The sequence below is a fragment of the Lithobates pipiens genome, unplaced genomic scaffold (genome assembly GCF_037356315.1).
Source record: "Lithobates pipiens isolate NorthernLeopardFrog02 unplaced genomic scaffold, aLitPip1_a1.2 Scaffold_8, whole genome shotgun sequence".
In the NCBI taxonomy this organism is placed as follows: domain Eukaryota; kingdom Metazoa; phylum Chordata; class Amphibia; order Anura; family Ranidae; genus Lithobates; species Lithobates pipiens.
In genome coordinates this window covers 278,528,193-278,545,723 of record NW_027507903.1, presented here as the reverse complement: position 1 = coordinate 278,545,723, position 17,531 = coordinate 278,528,193, and the positions used below count along the sequence as shown (strand labels likewise).

General features: G+C 41.5%; 1 protein-coding gene across 3 annotated transcripts in view; it reads right to left on the bottom strand.

The window, feature by feature from the left end:
- Positions 1-17,531, bottom strand: part of CDK17 (cyclin dependent kinase 17) — a 239,520-nt gene that overhangs the window by 49,647 nt on the left and 172,342 nt on the right. For all 3 annotated transcript variants that reach the window (XM_077472064.1, XM_077472063.1, XM_077472065.1), the window contains 2 exons: positions 5,971-6,096; positions 4,212-4,268 (listed from right to left, as the gene is read on the bottom strand). In XM_077472064.1, coding sequence (XP_077328190.1) covers positions 4,212-4,268; positions 5,971-6,096 — 183 coding nt within the window. The remainder of the gene's footprint in view (positions 1-4,211; positions 4,269-5,970; positions 6,097-17,531) is intronic.

Genomic DNA, 17,531 nt, shown 5'->3' with positions numbered 1-17,531 from the left:
CACTGTGGGGTAATGATAGGTGGCACTGGTAAGTAGCACTGGTGGACACAGAAAATGAAGTCGTGCCTCTGTGTGAGGGACCGATGTACCTCTGACAGAAGCCGGTGATCTGCTTTTTTTTCTCCCTCACGCTGACATCATGGAGGAAGAAAAAAAAAATACAGATTACAGATCTTCTGTTTACATCACGTGATCAGTGTCATTGGCTGACAGCTGATCATGTGGTAAGGGGCCGGGATTGACGCCTTACTCTGATCAGCCGAGTCTCATCGACTTGGTGATCACAGAGTGCCGCATTCGACCCGCAGGCAATTAACCCGCAGGCCGCTAGTTGGAAAAAAAACAAATATAGTGTGCTCACAGCTTAACACCATCCTCTTCCCAGAATGAAAATGCTGCTCTCCAAAGACGCCTGCTTAAATACATCATCCATAATGCAGACAACATAAGGCTAGGTTCACAATATTGTGGTTTCCCTGTGGCCACATTCAATTGGGCTGCTGTACCTTTGGAAAAAGCAGGTAAATGGACCTTTTCCAAAATTGCAGGTATTGGCAAACTGCACGCTGTGGTTTCCAATGCATGGGGGTGCCATTGAGAGTTAATGCCACTCCTGCGTGTCTGCTAACAGCAGTGTGTTTTTGTTGCAGGAGCAGGAAAGCGTGTGATCACACAGTCCTGCACATGCATGAACCCCAACACAGAAATTGTTACTAGCAGGATCACCAAGAAAGCCCAAAAAGGAAACAAATGCAGCCACCACATCTAAGGATTGATAGGCTGCAATATATTCCATTTTTGTTTTTGGACTAAATACCACTTAAAGGGGTTGTAAACCCTCAAATTTTTTTCACCTTAATGCATTCTATGCATTAAGGTGAAAAACCTTTTGTGCTACAGCTCCCCCCCTTTTTCTTACCTGAGCCCGATTATTCCAGCGGCGGTGTCAAGGACAGTGGCTCCAGCCTCTGTTTTGGGTCCTCATTGAATAGATTGATAGCAGCTGTCAATTAAATCCAGTGACACGGGAGCTGGGGAAGGGGCCAAGTCCTGCTGTCTGTGTCAATGGATGCAGCAGAAGGACACGGAAGCCCGAGTGCCTCCATGGAAAGTGTCTCTCTGTGGGGGCACTCGATAAAGAGGAGAGGCCAGGAGCGCCGCGGGGGGGGGGGGGGGGGGGGACCCACAAAAGGAGGACGGGTCACTTTGTGCAAAACCCTTGCACAGAGGACAGAAGTATAATATGTTTTTTTATTTTACAACAAAAAGCTTTCCTTTTTTCACTTTAAGTTATCCTTACAAGAAAATGAGGCAATGCATTGAGCAACACATTTAACCTGTCATAAGAAAAAGCATAGCGCCAAATACATCAAATAGATGTTGAGCGGGGAAAAAAAACATGTAGCAGCAAGGAAACATGGCAGAAAAAGAAGCAAAAAGGATGCCAGAAAAGGGATGACAGTTTTCTATAAACACAAGTTATATGCAGTCACCATACAAGGCAGCCACATGCAAACGCATGCTCCAATATGCATTATGAACCCAATGTGAACAAAAAGCAATGGTCTATTACATAGAATGTGGGGAACGTAAGGGAATAGATTTTGGATCACTTTCCCACTTTTTCCATACCATAATACAGTATCTCACAAAAGTGAGTACACCCCTCACATTTTTGTAAATATTTTATTATATCTTTTCATGTGACAACACTGAAGAAATGACACTTCGCTACAAAGTAACTTAGCGAGTGTACAGCTTGTATAACAGTGTAAATTTGCTGTCCCCTCAAAATAACTCAACACACAGCCATTAATGTCTAAACCATTGGTAACAAAAGTGAGTACACCCCTAAGTGAAAATGTCCAAATTGGGGCTAAAGTGTCAATATTTTGTGGGGCCACCTTTATTTCCCAGCACTGCCTTAACCTGGAGTTAATCAGAGCTTCACAGGTTGCCACTGGAGTCCTCTTCCACTTCTCCATGATGACATCACGGAACTGGTGGATGTTAGAGACCTTGCGCTCCTCCACCTTCCGTTTGAGGATGCCCCACAGATACTCAATAGGGTTTAGACCTGGAGACATGCTTGGCCAGTCCATCACCTTTACCCTCACTTTTTTTTTGCAAGGCAGTGCTAGTCTTGGAGGTGTGTTTGGGGTTATGTTATGTTGGAATACTGCCCTGCGGCTCAGTCTCTGAAGGGAGGGGATCATGCTCTGCTTCAGTATATCACAGTACATGTTGGCATTCATGGTTCCCTCAATGAACTGTAGCTCCCCAGTGCCGGTGTTCTGACATATAACGTTCGGCCATCTAGAAGTGTCCGCCCCGTACTGCGCAGGCGCATCGCTTGCACAGTACGGAGCAGAAGGAGATTTGGAAAATCTCTGAAGATGAACGGCACCTGTGCCGTGAGTCGAGGTGCAAGCCCCACCATCCAAGTGGACATAAGGCTGCACATATTAGAGGGCCCCTCGCGGGCTTGCTTCGCTCGCCACGCTTCGGGCACGGCCTCGCTGCACTCAGCTCTTTTTATTCTAACTCTATGTCCACTTGGATGGTGGGGCTAGAACCTGGACTCACGGTGCAGGCGCCGTTCATCTTCAGCTATTTTCCGAATGTGATTGTCCTGTGTACTGCCCATGCACAATACACAGCGGACACTATCTGATGAAGGACATTATGTGATAGGACACCGGCAGCACTCATGCAGCCCCAGATCATGACACTCCCACCACCATGATTGACTGTAGGCAAGACACACTTGTCTTTGTACTCTTCACCTGGTTGCCGCCACACATGTTTGACACTGAACCAAATGTTTATTTTGGTCTCATTGGACCACAGGACATGGTTCCAGTGATCCATGTCGTTAGTCTGCTTGTTTTCAGCAAACTGTTTTTGCAGGCTTTCTGGTTCATCATCTTTAGAAGATGCTTCCTGCTGGGATGACAGCCATGCAGATCAATTTGATGTAGTGTGTGGTGTATGGTCTGAGCACTGACAGGCTGACACCCCCCCCCCCAACTCTGCAGCAATGCTGGCAGCACTCATACATTTCACAAAGACAATCTCTGGCGCTGAGCACGTGCACTCAAATTCTTTGATTGACCATAGCGAGGCCTGTTCTGAGTGGAACCTGTCCTGTTAAACCGCTGTATGGCCTTGGCCACCATGCTGCAGCTCAAGTTCAGGGTCTTGCCGAGCTTCTTATAGCTTAGGCCATCTTTATGTAGAGCAACAATTCTTTTTTTTTCAGATCCTCAGAGAGTTCTTTGCCATGGAGTGCCATGTTGAACTTCCAGTGACCAGTATGAGAGAGTGAGAACGATGATACCAAATTGAACATACCTGCTTCCCTTTCACACTTGAGACCTTGTAACAATAACGAGTCACATGACACAGGGGAGGGAAAATTACTAATTGGGCCAAATTTGGACATTTTCACTTAGGGGTGTACTAAATTGTTGTTGCCAGTGGTTTAGACATTAATGGCTGTGTTGAGATATTTTGAGGGGACAGCAAATTTACACTGTTAATTGTTATTTCTTTAGTGTTGTCATATGAAAAGATATAATAAAATATTTACAAACATGGGAGGGACGTACTCACTTTTGTGAGATACTGTATATGCAAGAGGGTTATAAAAATAACACTTGTGATGTAATAGTTAATTGCACAGCTAAAGATTAAATGCTCTACCGCTGTCTAAACCATAAACCATGAGGACAGTTTTTATTAAGCCATGGAAAACCGAGGTTTAGATTTTACCTGTGGTTTTCCTATGTAAAATGGTCCTGAAATGTAGATTGGATTCTAAAGTTCATTCTCTTAAAGGTAATGTATAGTATATTTTTAGTGAGCATGTATCAGCAGGGCTGATCAAACTACTATGGCTGGTGGCCATAGAGGAGAGTCCCAGCAACATGGCACTTGACTCACAATCTGTGCCTGTTGTGCCAAAAAAAACATTAAAATACATAACATATGGTGGCCGATATACAGTAAATGATTAGCCTAAACTCACAAGCTCAGACCTGCTTTATTTACCTATTCATTTCCACATTCAGCAATGACTCAGCAACTTAGGGAGGCAATTGCTTATTGAACATGGGAGGGGGAAAAAAAAAAAAAAATCACTTTGACCTGATAATAACCATACTGAACATCGACCTCTTCTGAAGGTAAATAAAATAAAAGCTGCAAACCTCTCCAAGCTTCTCCAGTTTGACGTAAGTTTCCATCTTTCCAAAACCAATTTCAGACTGTAGTAAGGAAACAAAATGAAAAAAAAAAAAATACCTTAGCACAGCAAAAAAAAATATTAAATACAAATATATATACACACACACCACTACATCTAAACTCATATTTGCAATTGTTAAAGTGGAACTTAAAAAAAAAAAAAAAAAACAACAGGCATAAATTTTAATGCAGCAGTGACATACTATAGGGATTATTTACTTTAACTGGAGAGCGCACAAGTGCAACTCTGCATAGAAACCAATCAGCTTCTAGGTTTTATTGTCAAAGCTTAATTGAACACGCTGACTTTAGAAGCTGATTGGCTACCATGCACAGCTGCACCAGATTCTGAGTGCTCCGGTTTAATAAATCTCCCCATATGTCTCTTCTGAAGTAAAGTTTCTTGCCTGCCTGTCCGCACAATTTTGGCAACGTTGAGATGAATGAACTCCGCAGTGGGGACTGGTACAGTAGCACGCGACAGCAGATTTAATGCAGTTCAAGTAGAAATAAACTCAACACCAAAAATGTAGTATATTGCAGCTCAAAAATCCTTAAATGCATTTGTTTTATTTTTAAAGCTAGGATCTTTTTTTTTTAGCAAGTAAAAAAATACCTGTTGCTCTTGCTAAAAATGCAGTGTCCTTATCACTTCCTACGAGACAAACTGGAAGCAGGAATAAGATTGTGTTTCTTTCGTAGACTACCAATCCCACCATCCCCTATGTAATGGGGATGAACTTTATTGAAATAATATTTTACAATATTTAAAGAAAAAAACACTTATTTGTGGAATAAATGTAAACAGTAGGGTAATGCTAGGTTCACATTACTGCAGCGAGATGTGTTTTGTGCGAGCAGGGCATCCTATTCATTTGAATGGCGCGCCATGCCTCCCGAAAGACAGTGAAAACATCCCTGCACCATTTCTGGAATCGCAGCCCACACAGGAACTGCAAGTGCTATGCGGTTCCCAGTTTGGGTGCGATTTCTAGTGCGAGGAGCATGCCATTACAATTACTGGCGCTTGTATGCATCCAGCATGCTTTTCTGTGCAGGTGGCTGTGGGAACAGGTGCAGACCCACAGCAGGAACCACCCGCACAGATGTGAACCTAGCCCAAAAGGGAAAGGATTGCTCTATTTAGGAGCCAAAGGCTGTTTATAAATGCTTTAAAGCGGAGTTCCACCAAAAAGTGGAAGCTCTGTTTGTTCGCCGTCAAACCAGGTATCCGCTCCCAATTACATGTACGATTTCCACATCATTGTGCGGCAATCTATGAATGCCCACACCTTCTAGGAGACACACAGGTCTCAGGAGATAGCAGGACCATTAAGAAAGCGCAGCGCGACTCGTGCATACGCAGTAGGAAACAGGATGGCTGGGTCGACATCACGGCCTCCCTGGACAGGTAAGTGTGCTTATATTATAAGTCAGCAGCTACAGCTGCTGACTTTTAATATAAGCACACTTACCTGTCCAGGGAGCTTGTGATGTCGGCCCATGCATCCTGTTTCCTACTGCGCATGCACGAGTCGCTCTGCGCTTTCTTAATGGTCCTTTTAATATTTTTTTCACTACGCTTTAAATTATTATGCAGCATTACAGTTGACTGGTAATGCTTTTAAAGCAATATGCCTCAACGAAATGAAAGTGAGAATAAGCAGAAAATAAAAACATAATAAAAGCACAATGTGCACTGCTAGGTTTCCCAGAGCTTACCAGTGATGCTCTCCGTGATCGCCTGCTCATAGGTTGATCAAAGGGTGGGCTATTTATCTGCAGCTTCTCCAAATACCCATCTGGTATCCTTATGTCAGCCGGAAGTGACAGACGTTTATTTAGGTCCTGAAAAAAAAAAAAGACAGCACATTTCACACAACCAGTTTCATTGTTTATCCAGTACAATTATATTCTCCATTTACTACTTGTAATGTAATAAACTGCAGTAAAGTTAAAGAAAATGATTTGGGCAAAATGAACTAGAACAGCTTTGCATAAGAAGAAAACAGAGGTTTACGATCTGCAATCCAAGGCACAAAGGTGTTGTTGGTTAGACCTCATTGTTGCAGTGTAAAAAAAAGAAAAAACTTCAATGAAATATAAAGGACATGTGTACCTACTGGTTTTTCTGCCTACCTACCTTGTAGCTGCCAGCAATTTCTGACTGTCAATGACAGTTAGGAGTTGCTGTGTAAATACAGTGCCTTGTGAAAGTATTCGGTCCCCTTGAACTTTTCAACCTTTTGCCACATTTCAGGCTTCAAACATAAAGATATAAAATTTTATTTTTTGTGAAGAATCACCAACAAGTGGGACACAATTGTGAAGTGGAACGAAATCTATTAGATATTTGAAACTTTTTTAACTAATAAAAAAAATGAAAAGTAGGGCGTGCGAAATTATTCGGCCCCCTTGCGTTAATACTTTGTAGAGCCACCTTTTGCTGCGATTACAGCTGCAAGTCGCTTGGGGTATGTCTCTATCAGTTTTGCACACTGAGAGACTGAAATTCTTGCCCATTCTTCCTTGCAAAACAGCTCGAGCTCAGTGAGGTTGGATGGAGAGCGTTTGTGAACAGCAGTTTTCAGCTCTTTCCACAGATTCTCGATTGTATTCAGGTCTGGACTTTGACTTGGCCATTCTAACACCTGGATACGTTTATTTGTGAACCATTCCTTTGTAGATTTTGCTGTATGTTTGGGATCATTGTCTTGTTGGAAGATAAATCTCCATCCCAGTTTCAGGTCTTTTGCAGACTCCAACAGGTTTTCATCCAGAATGGTCCTGTATTTGGCTGCATCCATCTTCCCCTCAATTTTAACCATCTTCCCTGTCCCTGCTGAAGAAAAGCAGGCCCAAACCATGATGCTGCCACCACCATGTTTGACAGTGGGGATGGTGTGTTGAGGGTGATGAGCTGTGTTGCTTTTATGCCAAACATATCGTTTTGCATTGTGGGCAAAGTTCGATTTTGGTTTCATCTGACCAGAGCACCTTCTTCCACATGTTTGGTGTGTCTCCCAGGTGGCTTGTGGCAAACTTTAGACGAGACTTTTTATGGATATCTTTGAGAAATGGCTTTCTTCTTGCCACTCTTCCATAAAGGCCAGATTTGTGCAGTGTACGACTGATTGTTGTCCTATGGACAGACTCTCCCACCTCAGCTGTAGTTCTCTGCAGTTCATCCAGAGTGATCATGGGCCTCTTGGCTGCATCTCTGATCAGTCTTCTCCTTGTCTGAGCTAAAAGTTTAGAGGGACGGCCAGGTCTTGGTAGATTGGCAGTGGTCTGATACTCCTTCCATTTCAAAATGATCGCTTGCACAGTGCTCCTTGGGATGTTTAAAGCTTGGGAAATCTTTTTGTATCCAAATCCAGCTTTAAACTTCTCCACAACAGTATTACGGACTTGCCTGGTGTGTTCCTTGGTCTTCATGATGCTCTCTGCGCTTTCAACAGAACTCTGAGACTATCACAGAGCAGGTGCATTTATACAGAGACTTGATTACACACAGGCGGATTCTATTTATCACCATCAGTCATTTAGGACAACATTGGATCATTCAGAGATCCTTGCTGAACTTCTGGAGTGAGTTTGCTGCACTGAAAGTAAAGGGGCCGAATAATTTTGCACGCACCACTTTTCAGTTTTTTATTTGCTAAAAAAGTTTAAAATATCCAATAGATTTCGTTCCACTTCACAATTGTGTCCCACTTGTTGGTGATTCTTCACAAAAAATAAAAATTTTATATCTTTATGTTTGAAGCCTGAAATGTGGCAAAAGGTTGAAAAGTTCAAGGGGGCCGAATACTTTCGCAAGGTACTGTATATATAAAGAACATGTTATACTTACCTCCTCTGTGCAAGGGTTTTGTACAGAGCAGCCTCGACCCTCCTCTCCTGGGATGCCCCCCCCCACCCCACCCCGGGCGCTACTGACTCCTCCCCTTCATTGGTTGCCCCGCTTTCATTCCCGAGTCCCGCTGCAGTGTCCATTGACACAGACAACGGGACTCGGCCCTGACTCTGTGTCAAAGAACTGGACTACCAGCAGCAGGAGCCAATGACTTTAGCGGTTATCAATCTGTTCAATGAGAAGAGACACAGCGGCTGGAGCCGCTGGGCTCGTGCACATCACTGGATTGGATTGGGCTCAAATAAGATAAAAGAGGGGTCTGGGAGGCAGCTGTAGTATAGTAGGTTTTTCACCTGAATGAATAGAATAAAAACCACCTGTGCTGCAGCTGCCTCCCCAGAGCCCCCTTTTTCTTACCTGGACCTGGTCTTTCCAGCGACAAGCACAAGCCCAGCAGCTCCAGACGCTGTCTTAGGTCCTCAATGGATAGATTACCATTGGCTCCCACTGCTGTCAATCAAATCCAGTGACACAGAAGCCAAGGGAGTCCTGCTGTCTGTCAATGGATGCAGCAGCAAAACTCAGGAGTGTGCCCGCATGAGTGCCACCATGGAAATCTCTGCTGGGGCACTCGCCAAAGAGGAGGAACCAGGAGCGTCGCCAGGGGACCCCAGAAGAGATGGATCGGGGCTGCTCTGTGCAAAACCCATGTCTGTTATTAGAAAAAATAAAAAAATAAAATGAGCCATTACACAATCACTTTAAGGTGAAAAACCTTGAGATTTTACAACCACTTTAAGGAATGACAAATTTGTTGCTGAATAAACAGGTACATAGAATAGCAATAAAAAACTGCTCTGGTTGATAGAGGGTACACAGGAGTGAGAGTGGAAGTGGTTTAAAGAGAAAACACAATTCTTGCATTTCTCATTTCTCTGAGGTTAATGTTTTACTGTTAAAAATACTTTTCTGAATTAAAATAACATTTGAAAATAATGCCATTATAAATCACATCAAATGACTAAAGCAGTGATTCTCAACCAGTGTTCCTCCAGAGGTTGCTAGGGGTTCCTTCAGCATTGGGCAATTTCTGCCTCTCAGATAAGTTCCCACTGACACCATTGATCTTTTTATCTATCTATAAGGAGGTAATTCTTCCCAATGACCACAAGTATAAAGACCTCTCACTGACCATCACACTAATGTATCATGAGTTGTAGAGTTCAAAATTTTAGAAGGGGTTCCCGAGAACTATTTCAAGGGTTCCTCTGTGTTGAAAAGGTTGAGAAAAGCTGATCTAAAGTCTAACTAAATTAAATTTTTGGAAGGATAAATGAAGGGCCTAATTATTCTTGTCCACTGCAGTAAAACGCATCTGATACAGCGTGTTTCCACCAAACACCTGCTCTATTTTCTGTGGCATTCATTGTGAATGGCACCCCAACATACTGCATTGTATGATGCACTGCAACACACCACAATGCACATGCCATGTGTTATTGATCCGTTGTGCTGCTTTGGCAGTTCATTCAGAATGGGCTGCCTTAACAGAATATAACAACTTGCCAACATACGATTGGGCCCTTAAAAATACTGTGCCTTTTCACTTTATATAGTATGGTTTTTGTCTGTTATTCAACATTTGTTTCAGGTCTCCAATGAGCACAATGCTATACTAAAGCATTAGCAAGGGCATTTAGTCCAACATGAAAGCACTTTGGATTTACATATTCCTGAAGACCATATAAATACATGCTGATAGGATAAACATTCAGATGTCAGATTACATCAAGGGGTATTCAAAGTAAGAAGCCCTATTGCCCTTGTAGGGCTGAAGCTGTCGGTTCAGTAATGCATGTAATTCCCCAGCAGGCTGAATAAAACTGATTTACACCCTAGTGCAAATCGGTATACCATCGTATTGAATCAGCTGCCTCCTGAGCATATATGTGCTTCGGGCAGGGAGTGCTGTCAGCTGTAAGGATGAGTGACTCGCTAACAACGCTGCTCTATCACCCTTGATCATGGCGATTAAAAGGAGAGAAAGCATGAATAATGTGGCGAAATTCAATTATCTTTTTACGCAGCATTAAAAAATGTTGTCTACACTTTGCTAAGTGTATTTAATGAGATAAAGAGTCTCTCTAATGCAATAAAAAAAGATTTTTTGCCATTTGGTATTTAGAAAAATGAGAAATGCTAACGACAGAACTTTCATGAGTTTTTATCATTTTACGAACCGTGGAAATGAATAATTGTGGAAATGAAGATTGATTTTTTTTTATCAGTAATAAAACTCTAATTATCACCTGTTAAACAATACAATTTGTCACAGGCAACTAACTGGAAATTTTATTTTGGTTAAAATTATTCTAATTATTAATTATAATTAATTATTCTATTAAATTGTAAGCTCCCAGGGACAAGGCCCTCCTAACCCTCTTTATAATAATAATATAATTGTATTGTTGCTGCATTGTCTCTCTTTATATTGTAAACTCTACTCAAACTGTTGGCGCTATATGAATTGTATATGCTACTACTCATAACTGCTGATCAATGGTGAAACTTGCCTGTGTAACTTTTGCAGATAGATATTATCGTCATCTGAACTTAACGTGATCATTAAGTTTGGTACGTTAAAAAAAAAAAAAAAAGTCTGTCTTCTAGTAGTAAATCTTCCCTAGTAAAGCCATACATTATACACATTTTCTTGTTCAATTTCTATTTGATTTACCTTCAGTGCAAGAGCATGTCTGATTGCATAAAAATTTGAAAGTGTTTAGGAGTGTCCTCATTATAAAGTTTTGGTAAGTTGTAGAAGAAAATTGTATAATGTATGGCCAAATGGTTAAATATATACAATATTTATAAAATGCACTGCACAGCAACCCAGTTGCATTTCGAAAAAATAAATAAAAAATAGTAGTGTGAATGTAGTCTAAAAACATTTCTTTCCCCTTTGCTTTAAGGCAGGATAAAGCTTCCATAAGAAAATAGCCCATTATAGAACAAAAAAGCAGAAGCTTCTTCCTTGAAGTATTAAAAAGAATCCAGTAGGGTGCAGTATTTTTCCAAGCATCGTATTCATAAGACGGCAATTCCCCACGAAATATATGTGATGTTGGATTATGCCATTTAGAAAGAACGCTCATGTCGCGTACACACAACCGGACTTTCCGGCAGACTAGGTCCGACGGAATCAGTCCGTTGGACAATCCGATCATGTGTGGGCTTAATCCGATAGTTTTTTCGTAAAAAAAAAAAAAAAAAAAAAATCAGACGGACCTAGAAATAGAACATGTTTCAAATCTGTCCGACGGACTCAATTCATATCGGGAAAACCGTTCATCTGTATGCTGGTCCGATGGACCAAATACAATGCAAGGGAAGCTATTGGCTACTGGCTATTGAACTTCCTTTTTTATTCCCGTCCTTCGTCATCACATTCAAAACGAATGGACTTTTGAATTGACTTAGTCCGTTCATTCCAGTCCATTGGGAAGACAGTCTGACCTAGTCTGCCGGAAAGTCCGGTTGCGTGTACATGGCATTAGGTAGCGTGCACTTTCATCTCTATGACTCCCATATAATACCATATGTACAATATAAAATACCCCTTTTACACAATATTCTAACTAAATTGATGTATGGGACGGGAACCCAAATGGGCTTAAACTATCAAACATCCCCCACCACAAGCGTGGCCAACAGCTTTAACGGGTACTGTTGAGAGCCACATTTATGAAAACTCAAAACAATGAAAAAACATCAAATTCTGAATGTAGACATTTGAGCAACAAAAATCTACATGCATGTGCATATGTTAGCAAATGTTTCAATGACCAGATGAATTCACTGGGAGACAAACACATTCCTGCTGTCAGTGGTGTGCCCTAAGCACAAGCACATGACACAACAGTACATGAAAGATCCCTGTAAAATTCGTAAATGTTTGCGTTTCCCCAGTGCTTGGATTAGACAGCACTTCCAGGCCTGTTAACTTCAACATTAATGGGAACAAGTGTCAGAAAACGTTTGATAAATTACTATAATTACTTTGTTCTGCTTGTTGTGAATATTTTGGTGCCCTAATTTAGGTAGTTAGACTGGCATGCTTCGCTTTCATGGCATCTAGGTTCTAATTTTAAAACACCCTGTAGAAGTGCCTTAAAAAGTAAATAAAACCCAGAAAAACAATTCTATTAGTCATTACGACACTGACTAAATGCTGCCTTTTTAAGTGGCGGCCATGACCTATTTCTTCCAGTCATTGGACAGGAACGATCTGCCCGTTTATGTTAATGCAAAGCACTAGATGTACAATTCAGCCCTCACCAATGCAGCAAGTCAAGTACTGGTTCTAACTGCTAAACTTTACATTTCATGGAATGTGTACCTCATCACCAATTAAATACATTACAAATCCCCACTTCTGGCCAAAACACTGACCTGATCACTTACTAAGAAAAGGTTTATAGTGCAATAACTTCCAACAACCAACCAGGGAAACCTCATCCATGAAAAGGTTGATATAGTTACGGTTCTGCGCACGCCACCATTGTTTCTGGCATTGCTTTAGTAAATAATAAGTCTATATAAATGGATGAGTGAGTTTGGGGTGGAGGAACTTAACCGGGCTGCACAGAGTCCTGACCTCAAACTGATAAAACACCTTCTTGTCCACATCAGTGCCTGACCTAACAAATGTGCTTCTGGAAGAATGGTCAAACATTCCCATATACACTCCTAAACCTTATGGACAGCCTTCCCAGAAGAGTTGAAGCTGTTATTGCTGCAAAGGGTCGGCAAACTCAATATTGAACCCTACGGACAGCGGCCGGTTTAAAAACAAAAACACCGGCCAACATTTGGCCAGTGTGTATGTCAGCCTGGAAAGCCAGCATCTGATTGAAACTGATCAATGCTCTTAGCCAATGGCAGAGAGCGCTGATCAGTGTTCTCGTCAAGGAGGGTGCGCCCCAGTCAGAACACAACATCTCAGCGGGGGAGATCGCTGAACTAACCTTGCATGGTTAGTACAGTGGCTCTGACCGGAGCTGACAGTCTGGTGGTTGAATGAGAAAAAACAAATAGTGTGTACACGGCTTAAGACTGGGATGCCATTAAAGTTCATGTGCCTGTAAAGGCAGGCATTTAATATTTTGGAAATATAGCATGTGTGTGTATAATATATATATATATATATATATATATATATATATATATATATATATATATATATATATATATATATATATATATATATATATATATATATTACACACACACACATATATATACATATACACACATACATACATGCACTGTATATATACACACACAATGGCTCACAAAAGTACACACCTCACATTTAGTATTTTATTCTCTCTTTTCATGTGACAACACTGAAGAAATGACACTTTGCTGCAATGTAAAGTAGTGAGTGTACAGCTTGTATAACAGTGTCAATTTGCTGTCCCCTTAAAATAACTCAACACACAGCCATTAATGTCTAAACCGCTGACAACAAAAGTGATTACACTCCTAAGAGAAAATTTCCAAACTGGAACCAATTAGCCATTTTCCCTCCCTGGTGTCATGTGACTCAATACTGTTACAAGGTCTCAGTTGTAAATGGGGAGCAGGTGTGTTAAATTTGGTGTTATCGCTCTCACTCTCTCATACTGGTCACTGAAAGTTCAACATGGCACCTCATGGCAAAGAACTCTCTGAGGATCTGCAAAAAAAAAAAAAAAAAAAAATTGTTGCTCTACATAAAGATGGCCTAGGCTATAAGAAGATTGCCAAGACCCTGAAACTGAGCTGCAGCACGTGGCGAAGACCATACAGCAGTTTAACAGGACAGGTTCCACTCAGGAAAAAATGGCTTGCCATGGTTGACCAAAAAAGTCGAGTGCATGTGCTCAGCGTCATATCCAGAGGTTGTCTTTGGGAAATAGATGTACGAGTGCGGCCAGAATTGCTGCAGAGATTGAAGGGGTGGGGGGTGGGGGGGGGGGGGGTCAGCCTGTGAGTGCTCAGACAATATGCCACACACTGCATCTAATTGGTCTGCATGGCTGTCGCCGCAGAAGGAGGTGGCTTCTATAGATGAAACACAGGAAAGCTCGTAAACAGTTTTCTAAAGACAAACAGACTAAGGACAAAGATTACTAGAACCATGTCCTATGGTCTGATGAGACCAATATAAACGTATCTGGTTTAGATGGTCTCAAGTGTGTGTGGCGAAAAAGGTGAGGATTACAAAGACAAGTGTGTCTTGTCTACACAGTCAAGCATGGTGGTGGGATTGTCATGGTCTGGGGCTGCATGAGTGCTGCTGGCACTGGGGAGCACTACTGCAGTTTATTGAGGCGACCATGAATGCCCAACATGTAGGGTGACATACTGAAAAAGAGCATGATTCCCTCCCTTTAGAGACTGGGCCGCAGGGCAGTATTCCAACATGATAACGACCCCAAGCACATCTCCAAGACGACCACTGCCTTGCTAAAGAAACTGAGGGTAAAGGTGATGGACTGGCCAAGTATGTCTCCAGACCTAAATCCTATTGAGCATCCTCAAACGGAAGGTGGAGGAGCACAAGGTCTCTAACATCCGCCAGCTCCATGATGTAGTCATGGAGGAGTGGAAGAGGCAACCTGTGAAGCTCTGGTGAACTCCATGTCCAAGAGGGTCAAGGCAGTGCTGGAAAATAATGGTGGCCACACAAAATATTGACACTTTGGGCCCAATTTAGACATTTTCACTTAGGGGTGTACTCACTTTTGTTGCCAGCGGTTTAGACATTAATGACTGTGTGTTGCGTTATTTTGAGGGGATAGCAAATTTACACTGTTATACAAGCTGTACACTCACTACTTTACATTGTAGCAAAGTGTCATTTCTGCAGTGTTGTCACATGAAAAGATATAATAAAATATTTACAAAAATGTGAGGGGTGTACTCACTTTTGTGAGATACTGTATATATACATATTACATAAATTACCTAACAAACTGACAGTCTACCTGGTAGGTTCTACTCCTACCTTGACAAATAACAAGGTTTCGACTTGAATAAATGTTATTCCCTACTTATCCTAATGTATTTGCTCACCTTTACAGAAAAAGTGTACAGGTGAATTAATATCATACATCCGCCCCCCCACCCGATCAACGCTGTACTTCCCTCTTCTCTGTGCAACTCTTCCATGACAAATTAGGCTGATGCTCTGTGATGTTGCTGACGAATCAGCATAGCTCTGATCCATCCCAGATGTGCTATGCAAAGAAGAAGAGGGGGGATTTCAAATTTGCAGACTGCTGGTCTCTCTACATGGGCATTCCCAGAGGTAAGTACAGTGGGGACAAGGTTGTGGCGGAAGGGGTTGGGGGGATTATGGTGTTAGTTTGACTTTACATTTTTCCTGTAAACACTTTAAGGTCGCGTTCACACGCAAAATGCAGAGCTGCCTGAGCACTTTAACACTCCAGCAGCGGTAGGAGGCAGTGTGGTGCGCAATTCAGCGCACAACACGGCTGCCTTTATTATTTTTTGTTTTGCACAAATTTTATGTCAAGTATGCAAAACTTACACTTCATTTATAGCAATGTACAGCAGAGCCTTGTGCTACGGTGCTGTGCATTGACATGCGATTTCGGCACAGTGCCCTATGATAAAATGCAGCATGTTTGCATTTTATCACAATATGCTGCAGTGCAACCCTAGGCTTTGTTGCAGTGTATATAGGGCCCATAGAAAACAATGGTTTCCTGTGTGTTCTCGCAGAAAAAGTCATTTTACAATGCAGTAAAACACTGTCACCGCAGCATGTGCGAATTTACCCTAAAACTTTGCCAAATACACGTTTTGGTATGATGTTCTCCTGCTTTATCTTAAAAATGCTGTTCTCGCTTCAAATCCCATTTTTCATCCAGACAACTTAGGTAACATGGGCATAGGCTAGGGAGGTGGCCGCTTTATATGTTATTCCCTACTCCCTATGTTTTCTGACTTTGTAAAAGCAAGCAGCATCTGTAAGGAATTCGGTCACTACATGTCAAGAGGATGTGGTTCAATATGTGGTTAAGATGGCCTAATATAGGCACATAGCAAAACGCCAAACCTTACCACACTATACTAATCATTACTTTTTGTTTGTTTTCCGTCTTCTGACATTTCTATTTCCAGGATACGGATTTCCTCATCTACGTCTTTTACTTCTCATTTACCTAACCAGCTTTTGTAACAATATCGAAAAGTTACTTATTAAATATCCGCTAAAAAGTACTGAATGAATTTCTATTATTCTTTGCCAATTGTTCGAAAGACTGTAGACATGAGCTCACATTCAGTTTAAATTTATTGCAGCCATATTTCCTAATTTGCATGATGCAGCAGCTGTTCTTCTTTTCCTTTTAATGTCAATGTACATTCATTGCACTTAAATACAATGCAGAGACTCTTGCATAATTTTCATTAATAAATTCAATGTCAAACTTTAGCTGAACAGAATGTTAAGTCAATATCAAAAATTAGACAAGTACAGTTTTATTGACAGAAGACTGGAGGAAGAACAAAATTTGAGCTTTCTGAATTTATGTCTGTGCTATTTTATTAGTGATGGTCTAAAGATTGCATTGAAATCATCTGTTCCCTTTAAGGCCAGAGTAAGCAGGCTATTGTTGGGGTTTTGCATGCCAAATTCTAAAGTCAAAGGGACTCTTTAAAGCTTTACAAAAAAAAAAAAAAAAAAAAGGCAAAACCAGCAGTCCTTTGGGTCAGGAATCTGAATAAAGCGAATCACATTTAGTGAGGAAGGCATCTTGTGCAGCACTGAAACATCAACTATTTGTTTCAACAGTTTAATACATAGTGCTGGCTTTTCCTTGTACTTGTGGATTATGCGGTACCACAACTTTCATGCACCCAACCTTACGGAGTGCAAAATTAAGGGGTTACCTTGGGGACATTCCATTTCATTCTTCTAAAAAAAAAACGTGTTTTGTTAGGAGGATAAAATATGGGACTGAAATACAAAATGTATATTTGTTTGGAGATGATCTAAAATAGGCCAAGTTATTATCAAAAATTGACAAAAAAACCTGGAAGCTCTGTATACCAGTGATGGACACTTATACCACCATAATAATCAGTCAAAAGCAGCTACAATAACATAGCTGCTGATTTTTAATATAAAGGACACTTACCTGTCTAGGGGTCCAGTGCCGTGCTCACCCGAACTAGTTTTTCAACGGTCTGCAGGTACCAAGTGTCGGCATGCTTACTGTGGGCAGTCAGCTGTGATTCCTTGCACCTTTACAGCCAACTGCCCACTGAGCCTATGCAAGCTATGCTTTGTGAATGGTCCCACAGCCTTCTGGGACCTGTAGCATGTCAGTGGAAGCAGGTACCCCTC